The sequence below is a fragment of the Sceloporus occidentalis genome, unplaced genomic scaffold (genome assembly GCF_023333645.1).
Source record: "Sceloporus occidentalis isolate IW3139 unplaced genomic scaffold, rSceOcc1.0.p SCAF_9, whole genome shotgun sequence".
Taxonomy (NCBI): domain Eukaryota; kingdom Metazoa; phylum Chordata; class Lepidosauria; order Squamata; family Phrynosomatidae; genus Sceloporus; species Sceloporus occidentalis.
Genome location: NW_028316989.1, coordinates 48,563,301 through 48,573,657, shown reverse-complemented (window position 1 = coordinate 48,573,657; position 10,357 = coordinate 48,563,301). Strand labels below are relative to the sequence as shown.

The following is a 10,357-nucleotide window of genomic DNA, read 5'->3' as shown; positions in this document are numbered from 1 at the left end:
ACCCTGCTCTCCTAGTCCAACGCCAAAACCACACAGGCTTTTTTATTACATCTATTACTTCTATGCTGGCCATGTGCCATAATAAATTATTTCATTTCACATCTATTATTTCTTTCAAGACTTGATTTCTCCTCTCCAGCCATAAGCAAAAGAAGAACAAAATATTCCACAGATGCTCTCAGTCGTTCTTTGTTTCGCATAGTATTCTCACACTAAGATTGCATCATGGGTTTATTTTTAATTGCTTGCTATGTTTTACTATTTAATGTTCATTTGTATTGTTTAGTTTAATTATTTTAGTATAATGTACGCTTCAGGAGGTTTATTTTATTTTATTTCCATTCCATTAATAGGAATTCTTGGTAAATTCAGTGTTAGTATTTTATTGTTGTATTGATTGTAAATTGTACTAAGTGTCTTTTAAGGTTGTAATCCCGCCTCGATCCGTGGGAGAGGCGGGAGGTATAAATAAACTATATTATTATTATTATTATTATTATTATTATTATTATGTTTGGCGCTGGGTCATTCCTAATTTTCACTTCCAGGTTTTATTTATGACCTTTTTTTCTTTTCCAAAAAGCAAAACTCTTTTGAATGCTCAGAGACCCTGTCCTTATTATCTTCCACCAAATCCGTCGCCGATGATGTGTCCAATGGTCGTTATTATTATGGTTTAATCTCGTTAGTTTGTTTAAAAGTTGAATTTTTATTAAAGACGAACCCAATGAAAACAAAAGCAACAGAAACCCAAAAAACGAGGAGGGCACCTGACAGAAGGATGGGAGTTTTCTCTGGGACCACAACTCAGGGGGGGAAACCCCAAAACCCAAATTATTCCGTTTTGATTTCAACGCCTTTCGTTATCGATTATTTTGCTTGAGACGTCCAATGTCCTCGTCCAACGAAGCGGCCTCTTTCTATTAAAGTGCTGTTATACATCGACATTTTACAGGGGAGGGGCAGGGGATAAATATACATAATAAATAAAGCATTAAATAAATAACCGGGTGTTTAAAAAAAGGACCATCAACAAATACTGGACCAAGAAGGGGAAGGGAAAAAAGAAAAACCTCACAGTACGTTTCTATCCATTGCACATCGCCACTCTGAAGACCCCCAAAGACCCCCCAAAAAAGTCCAGGGGAGGATGGAGTGAAGTGGACACAAGGAGGGGCAGAAGAGGGGCCCTGAGGCCAAAATCTGTAGTGGTCAACCCAAAATTACACAACCTGCCATCCCACCTCCGGTCAGTCCTATATCCAGCAGCTCTTTTGAAGTGTTATTTTTAAGTCTGCTGGATATTTGAGTCTGCTGAGTCTCTATTTACACGGGGAAAGAGGTCTCACTCCGAATCCGTACCCCGTTTTTTGCTTATTTACACAACTCTTCTCCTCTTCGTCTTCCAGTCCAGGGGGATCTGGCTGGAGAGGAGGCCTCGGATGTCTGGCGGACAGTCCGCTTCCACGGTGGGTTTTGCCCAGTCTGTGTGTTGTGTTGTGTTGCGTGTCTGACACACACAAAGACACACTTTTAAGCCACGTCGGCTTTGTGCCCAACCCTGGAGGGGTGCAATGGGCCGGGGGCGGTTCACTGGGGCAGCAAAGGGGGCTTGAAGGAGCAGGTCCCGGTGCAGTGGCGCGGAGTCAGCATCTTGCAGGAGAAGTGGTGGAGCGCATCGTGCGCCTCTGCAGGGTTGTTGTGCGGAGGGAGGGTCCAAAAGGGGAAGGGGAAGGAAACACAGAGAGATAGGCAGAGAGACAGAGAGATATGTTGGATATGGTTGCCCCAACACTTACACCGTGAAATAGTGTCCCCACCTCTTGCGTCACCCGGTGTGGTCCATACCTCCTGCACTCCCCTATTGATGCCACTGCCTGACGATGATGATGATGATGATGATGATGATGATGATGATGATGATGGAGAAAGAGGAAGCATCGTCCCCTTAGAGGCCTACTAAGCCCCCAAACATGATCCCCAGATCTCCCCCCCCCCGCCATTCCCATCCCGCAACCATTTTGGCCCAAGGAGGCTTGCATTAGAAGGGGACAGAGGCTGAGCATTGTGCCCCATTTCTTCCCAGAATGAGGATGGCATCTCTTGGAACATTATAGCCTTCCCCAGCAATGTAGACTCAAGCCAATTGACTCAGACTGAAGCTGAACTCAAGTCCCTTCAATGATTTGACTTGCCAAAGATTAGCTTGACTTGGGACTTGGATATTTTTTAAAGTCTTTTAAAAGGCAAAAAAAGGGACATGCTTTTAAAAGGCAATCACAAGACATATCTCTTCCGACAGGCCTCTCCAGATTAACATTCCAGCAATCTCTTATTAATTTTAATCACTTGTTCGACAACTGCTCTAATTGCCTCTGCTCTATTTTTTAATAACTGTTTTAATATTTTAATTGTATTTTATTATGGATGGGACGGTTTGGGATACAATGATGATAAGCTGTTATTATATACAGCGCGCCCGCGTCATATGCAGGCGCGCTTTAGGCGGACTTGAGCTTACGCGCTCAAGCCACAGGGCGCGCGCAGGGTGGAAGGGGCGGTGCGTCCCATTCAATTGAATGGGTGTGCGCGCCCGTTGTGCCCCATGCGCTGCCGCGCCACCGTGCACGAGCCCCATTGTTTCCAATGGGGCTTGAGCATAGGCGGAATTCACCTTACGCGGAGGGATCCGGAACGGATCCCCGCGTAAGGCGAGGGCCAACTGTACTACCAATGCTTTTATTGTTAGCTGCTTCAATCTATTTGGAGAAGCGAGATAAAAATAAAACAATAAGTTGTTATTATATTTTACTGATGCTTTTATTGTTAACAGCTTTGATCTGTTTGGAGAAGAGAAATAAAAATTATTATTATTATTATTATTATTATTACTTTTAGTGACTGACTTGCTGGTGCCATTTGCTTGGAGCAGAAGGCAAGACAAGGCCCCCAAAGTGTGGGATGCATTTCTTGGAAGGGAACAGCAAATGCATTAGATGATGGACTGAGATGGAAAAATCCTTTTCAAGCTTTTGAAAAGCTTTAGAAGGCTCCTCTGATGTGCAAACACACCTCAACCCCATCTGAAGCCCATTGCCTAATGCATTTGCTGTTCCTCTTGAGAAACACACTCCACTTCCCTTCTTCCTTCTGCTAAAGTTGGCTCCCATTCTTTGAGACTTGACTTGAAAGTGCCTTGCAAGGACTTGAGACTCAGCTTGAGACTTGAAGATAGACACTTGACTTGAGACTTGGACTAAAAGGCTTGAATCCATCATCCCTGGCATTCTCTCTTCCCTTCCCGCTCTTGCTACTCCTAAACCTTCCATTTGCTCCACTCTCCTTTCAAAGTGCATGGTCCATGTGGCGCTCAAGAGGAGCATCTCTTTTTGTCTTGTGCATGAACATTAAATTTTTAATTTCCTGGAGTATCCAAGTGGCCAGAAAGTGGAGAGGCCAGCCTGTCTGCATTAATATCCCTCCAATGCCACCTGAACTGAGAACAACCAGGTTTGGGTCTAAAACCATCTTGATTATTTTTCCTCCTCCTGTATCATTTTGAACATCTTTGTCCAATGGAACTCTGAAACCTTGCAACATGTATTTGGTGCAGTTTGATTGGTATCCAATAAAGGTGCCCCTGCTTTGTCCATTTTGGATGTTACTGTGATTCGCTGCATGGCCAACATGACTACCCTTGGATATATTTTAGAAATATCTTTTCCAAGTAAAGACACTTTCCCCCATGAAGCCATGAAGTTCCCACCAACCTTTTAGCTTCTGTTGAATGGCGTAGCGGGCCTTCCTCTCCTGGTCCAGCTCATTGCACAGCGTATCTGCAAAAGGAGGAAGAGAGTTTGGGGTTTTTTGCAGATGGTGGTTGGGAATGGGGGCAAATGGTCTTCAGCCCCCCCTTCCCCAACCCAAAGGTACACTCATCCCTCTCAAAAGCTAAAGGAGCCAAGGAGCCACTTCCAACAGAATCTAGGAGCTGCCCTTCTATCAAGTCAGATTTTGACCCATCTAGCTGTGTGTTGACTGTCAGCAGCCATGGTTTTCCAGAGTTCTGGGCATGATATTATCTTCCAAGCTTTGCCTCTGGATGCTGCTGCTGGGATAGAGCCTGGGACCTTCTGCATTGGAAAAGGGGTGCAGTCCTATAACTGAGTCTGGCCCTATCTAGCCCAGTGTTACCAGCATTGACCACCAGCTTTAGCTCTCTCCAGGGATTGAGGCAGGTGAGGAGGGAACCTCCCCTGGAAAGGCTGCTAGGACTAAGCCTAGAGCCGTATGCATGAGAAACAGGGGAAATGGCTTCATACTTTGTCACCTCCGGCCCCACACTGTCAACTCTGACTGGCGGCAGCTGTGGCTACCCATGGTTCCTTTTCCCCAGTCCCACCTGGAGAGGTTGTTGTGCCTAGGCGCATGGCAAGCTGTCTTGAAACAGAGCCAGGTCCTTGGTGCATCTAGCCCAGTGGTTCTCAACCTTCCTAATGCCGCAACCTTTTTAATACAGTTCCTCATGTTGTGGAGACTCCTAACCATAAAATTGTGGTGTCTTGGTTCCTAGGACCATTGGAAATATGTGTGACCCCTGTGAAAGGGTCATTCGACCCCCAAAGGGGTCAGGACCCACAGGTTGAGAACCGCTGATGTAGCCCAATGTTACCAGAACTGACCGGCAGCCCTGGCAATCTCCAGGGACTGAGGCAGCCTTGCAAAGAGAGGCCTCCAGGCCTAGGCGCATGGGAGGCTGTCTTGGAGCAGAGTCCTGTGGCCCTTGGTGCATCTAGCCCAGCGTGACCAGCCCTGACCGGCAGCCCTGGGTCCCATGCTGTACCCCTCTTTTCTTACCCCGCACGATTTGGAGTTGCTGCACCATCTCCTCTCGGTAGGCCAGCTCCCGCTTCATCTGGTCTTGGAAATTATCTGCAGGAGCAAGAAGAGGAAGGGATTGAAACACACTGCTCCAAAATACAGAAATAATCCAGTCTGAGACCACTTTAACTGCCCCAGCTCAATGCTTAGAAAATCTGGAAACTGTAGTCTGGAGAGACATTGAGCCTTCTCTGTTAGAGAGCTCTGTTGCCACGATAAACTACAATTCCCAGGATTCCCCAGCACTGAGCCAGGGCAGTTAAAGCGGTCTCAATCTGGATTATTTCTGCAGTGTGTTTTGGATCCTTGTGGTGGCAAAGGAGGAGTAACAGATAAGAGACAGGGATGTTACTGGAGGGAAAATGCATTACTGACTCCTTGAGACCAGGGAGAGTGCCCCAGAAATTTAACTTCCACCCCAAAGAAACCAGCATTTTAACCTGAACCCCAAGGATCCATCACCTTCTCTGGGAGACTCTAATTTCCAGTGGTTCCATCCAATAAAACCCTGGGATTCACAGTTTGCAGCTGCCTTTAATATATATATACACACACACACACACAGTGTGTGCATGTGTGTGTATAGTTTTATCAAACTCATAAGCCACAGAAATAACAGATCTTGGGAATGAGGGAAAGAGGATTTCCACCCAATAAAACATTCTTTCAAAGTTGTAAAAAGATCCAAAAAGGGAAAAATAAAGGAAAGGAAGAAGCCAGATGTTGCAGAAAGAAGCTTTGGTTTGTATTTTAATATATTTTAATTTATGACTGTTTTAATCCTTAACATTGTTTAATTGGGTTTTATATATATATATGTATGTATGTGTATGTATTTTAATATTTTGTATTGTTTTTAAATTGTATTGTTTTATACTTGAGTCCCTCTATTGAGAGAAAGGTGGGATGTAAGAAAATAAAACCATCGTCATCATCATCATCTGAAGGGGCATTTTCCTCCCTTCGAGGGCAGTTTGGCGACTGGATTTTCATTTTTGCTTTAATTGATTTCATGGTTATGATGCCTTTCTCCCAGAAAGGGACCCGAGGCGGCTCACAAAATAAAGATCAATTTTAAAAACTTGAATGTAAGACTTACCTTTGAGGCTCTGGAATTCCCTTTCCAGTTTCTTCCTGAGGTCCATCTGCTCCAAGAGGAGTTTTTGCAACTCATCTGCAAATGGGAAAATCAAACCAAATTTTGCCAAGAGTCACAAATTTAATAATAATAATAATAATAATAATAATAATAATAATAATAACAATAGTATGAGAAAATTATTATTATTTCTTTTTCTGCCTCCCCCCAAGGCAGCATGTTAAAATACAAAAGGCAATTAGGAACAGAGAAACCCACGGTTAAAATACAATACCATAAAATCATTAAAATTACAATCATAAGAGATATATATATATACAGATTTAAAATGTCATTTTTAATCATTTGACCCTATAAGCATGCCTTAAAACGGTACAGCCGTTTACTCTTAGTCCGGAATAACACAAAGGGTGTGGAAATTTTTAGCTGCAACTGGTGCGTATGTTGCATTTGATGCATTTGTTGCAATTGGTGCAATGGGTCGGCAAGTGTATTGCGCACCCCCACTATTATGGCAGTCCCTCCACTTTCTTCTCCCCATGGGAATGGTTGCAACTGGTGTAACTGGTGCATTTGGTGCAATGGGTCAGCAGATGGGAATCCAGTGGCCAAGAGGCCAGTTGGCCAAACCCCCCAAAGCCTTCCTTGCACCCCCTTATCCCCCTCCCAGGCCCTCTTACCTCTGGCCATGTTCCCAATGTCCTTCTCCCCCAGTTGGGTCCCAGTGACATCGATGCTCAGCGACTCCTCACCTGTGTCCCAAAAAGAAAAGGCATTGAAAGTCAAGCAAGGGTCCCAAAAGAGCCCCCCAGTCCCCCCTCCAAGGAGGAAAATGCACTACACAGAGACACAGGGAGAGAAATGCGGCACAGCAATTTCATCGATTCATTTGTCATTCTTTCTTTCTTTCTTTCTTTCTTTCTTTCTTTCGCTTCCTTCCTTCCTTCCTTCCTTCTGTTCTTTCTTTCTTTCTTTCCTCCCTCCTTCCTTCCCTTCCCACCAAGCCACTGGGCTTTGGAGGGGAGAAGAAAACAACAACAACAACAATAGTTGCTTTTGCTGCTATTATTGTTGTTGTTGTTATTAATTTCCCTCCGTTGCTGCCGCCAAGTGACTAAGCAATTGGGCTTTGGAGGGGAGAAGAAATAATAATAATGATAATGATAATAATAATTGCTGTTATTATTATTATTATTATTATTGTTATTATCCTTTTTTCTTTCTCCTCCGCCTAGCAACTGGGCAACCTAACAACAACAATTGTTGCTATTGTTGCTGTTGCTGTATCATCATCAACATCATCCTTAATAATAGTAACAATTGTTGCTATTGTTATTGTTAATGCATCATCATCATTAATAACAATTGTTGCTAGTGCTATTGTTGTTGCATCATCATCATTAATAATAATAATAATAATAATTGTTGCTATTGTTATTGTTGCTAATGCATCATCACCATCATTAATAATAATTGTTGCTATTGGTATCGTTATTGCATCATGATCATCATCATCATCAATAATAACACCAATGCTATGAATGCGTTTTGCAGTTACCTGTCCTGGGGCTGCCGTTGGCTGCGCTGCTGCTGCTGCTGCTGCCTTGGTCCTGGGGATAGGCTTTCTTGCCTTGCTCCAAGTAATCCTCGGCCGCCGAGTGATGATTGTCTTCTTGATCTGGGTCTTAAGAGGCAAGAAAGCCTTAATGCCTTAATTAAAGCAGCCAAAGCCCTAGTCCTCAGGCTGCTGCTCCTGCAAAGCCGCCTTAAAGGAGAGCAAGGAAGCAGCAAAAGGACACTAATCTGGATCCCAGAAAGGAGAGGAAGAAGAAGAGCAGGAGGAGGAGGAGGAGGAGGAGGAGGACAGGCAGCTGCACAATTAACACACAACACACACACAGCACACACACTTGGTGAGACCCAGATGGACTCAATGGCAGCAAAACAAAGTGGGAAATAGTAGGATAATAGGAACATAATAGAGGGATCATTCTATCTTGTGAGCCGCCTTGGGTCCCTTTCTGGGAGAAAGGCGGCATAGAAATAATACATAAATATAATATCAATGTAAATAAATATAAATAGATATACATATAAATATAAATATTATAAATAGGGACCCCTAAATATAAATATAAATAGGGATCCTTCTTCCTGAGCTATTGGGGGAAACAGGGCAGGAAAAAGATAGATAAAGCCCCTCTTTTTCAAGGGTTTCTTCCTGTTCCTTTTTCTGCCGCATTCATTCGCTTCAGCATCAAAAAAATAAAATAAAAAAATAAAATAATAATAAATCCCTAATTCTGTGGATTAAATCCCAATTGCTAAAAGGGCAAACTAAGTAAAGGCCACTTATTTCAATAAGACCACTTTGAATGGAGAGCCACCAAAAGCCGATTAATTTCAGCCGCTTCTTGACGAGAGAGTCCTGGATTCGAATGCAGAATCCAGGGCAGTTGCTGCTGAAAGGTTCCCGTCACCTTTGGAGATTTTCCGGGATTCAGATTTTGCGATATTTGATGCTGAGATCGATTTATGGATTGATATCGTGATATTGAGGTTTGAGATATTTGAGATATTCATGGGGAGGGAGACGCACTTGAACTGAAGGAGAGATGTATATATGCTTAAGTGTGTGTGTATAGATACACACCTGTGTGTGTGTGTGTGTGTGTGTACACACATATATTTATACACATGTATACACATACACACGCATCCCACTTTTTCAATAGGACTAGATAGATAGATAGATAGATAGATAGATAGATAGATAGATAGATACGGCTTGGGCAAGTCTCTATCACTTGAGCATACACACACACACACAAATACACACACACATATGTGTGTGTGTGTGTATACAAGCACACATATTGTGTATCTACATGTGTATGTGTATATATATATACACACACACACACACACACACACACTTGCACCCACATACTGTGAATGTATATGTATGCATGTGTATTTTACACACACCTACATACTGTGTATGTATATGTGTGTGTATATGTATATATATATAATCTTGCATGCTTTTGTCCCAGTTTTGTGGAGGAGGAGGATGGCAACCCTCCCCAGCACCACACTACCAGTTCACCTGGGTTTCCAATTTCTATTATTATTATTATTATTATTATTACTTTGATTATTATTATCCTTACCATTCCTCTCAGGGGTGCAGAGATACGTGGAGCCAGGAACCGCCAGCGGAGGGTTGCTTTTGAGGGTCTGGGGTCCTTCTTCTTGGGGAGGATAAACCTGCCAGAAAGAGAAAGGAAACATAGAGAAGTGCCCTTGGACCATTTGCAGGACCTCAAGGGAACCCAAAGGGGAAAACTCATCTTGCAAGGGAGAGCATTGAAGTGTCCCCCAAGATGCACCCAAATAAAACAACAGATACAAAAACCCCTTCTTCTTCAGGGCTGGGATACCCACCTTGTTGGGTTTTCTGCAAGGAAAAACCTGACACAAACACACACAACCACAAACCCTCCTCCTGCCTCAGCTGCCTTCTCTTTAATTAGGGACTAAAAAACAACCCCAATCCAGGTTCTCCTTCCTTCAAAGCCAGCTCTACAGTTCAAGGGCTTCTCTGCAGCCACTCCGGCTTTCATTCAAAGGCTGCATCCACACTGCAGAAATGATCCACTTTGAGGCCGCTTTAACTGCCCTGGCTCAATGCTATGGGATTCTGGGCATTCTGTAGTTTGTTGGGGGCACCACAAAGGACAGTTCCCCAAATCCCCCAGCATTGAGCCAGGCCAGTTAAAGCGGTCTCAGACTGGATTGTTTCTGCAGTGTGTTTTGGGACCTAGTCAGGCTCCAAATGGAGGACATTTTGGAAATCCCTCCTGGACAGAAAGGTGACATGGAGGATAGGTCCTGGAAAAGGAGGACACTTAGTCACCCTGGGCTCTTGGGAGATATTGCACCAGTGCTTTGCATTTGGAGGGCTGACTGTGTTGCTTATGGTCATTTGGTCAGCAGAAGGGTCACTTCCTATCTCCTCCCCTTTCTGTACTAAAAGTGAGCAGTTGTTTTATGACTCTTTCTCCCTCTTTCCTTCTTGTTCTAGCCCTATAAGTCCTGGACCAGGGCCCTTTTCCTGCTCCTAAGGGCTTCCCATATTTTTAAATGAACCATAGACTCATGGTTGGAAGAGACTTCAAAGGCCATCCATTGCAACCCCATTTCTGCCATGCAGGAACTCACCATCAAAGCACACCTGGCCAATGGCCATCCAGCCTCTGTTTCAAAACCTCCAAAGGAGGAGACGCCATCCTCCTCCAAGGCAGCATCTTCCACTACTGAAAAGCTCTTACTGTCAGGAAGTTCCTCCTAATGTTTAGGTAGAATGCATCTTGC

The 10,357-nt window shown here is 43.8% G+C and overlaps 1 protein-coding gene across 1 annotated transcript in view; it reads right to left on the bottom strand.

Annotated features, from left to right (window-relative positions):
- Window positions 1-749: 749 nt before the first annotated feature.
- The window catches only part of LOC149307499 (SKI family transcriptional corepressor 1-like), a 29,922-nt gene continuing 20,314 nt past the window's right edge, over window positions 750-10,357 (bottom strand). The window contains exons 5-11 of the mRNA XM_089538136.1: window positions 9,154-9,250; window positions 7,539-7,664; window positions 6,661-6,732; window positions 5,981-6,055; window positions 4,858-4,932; window positions 3,771-3,836; window positions 750-1,688 (exon numbers count right to left, since the gene is read on the bottom strand). Coding sequence (XP_089394262.1) covers window positions 1,591-1,688; window positions 3,771-3,836; window positions 4,858-4,932; window positions 5,981-6,055; window positions 6,661-6,732; window positions 7,539-7,664; window positions 9,154-9,250 — 609 coding nt within the window. The 3' untranslated portion in view covers window positions 750-1,590. The remainder of the gene's footprint in view (window positions 1,689-3,770; window positions 3,837-4,857; window positions 4,933-5,980; window positions 6,056-6,660; window positions 6,733-7,538; window positions 7,665-9,153; window positions 9,251-10,357) is intronic.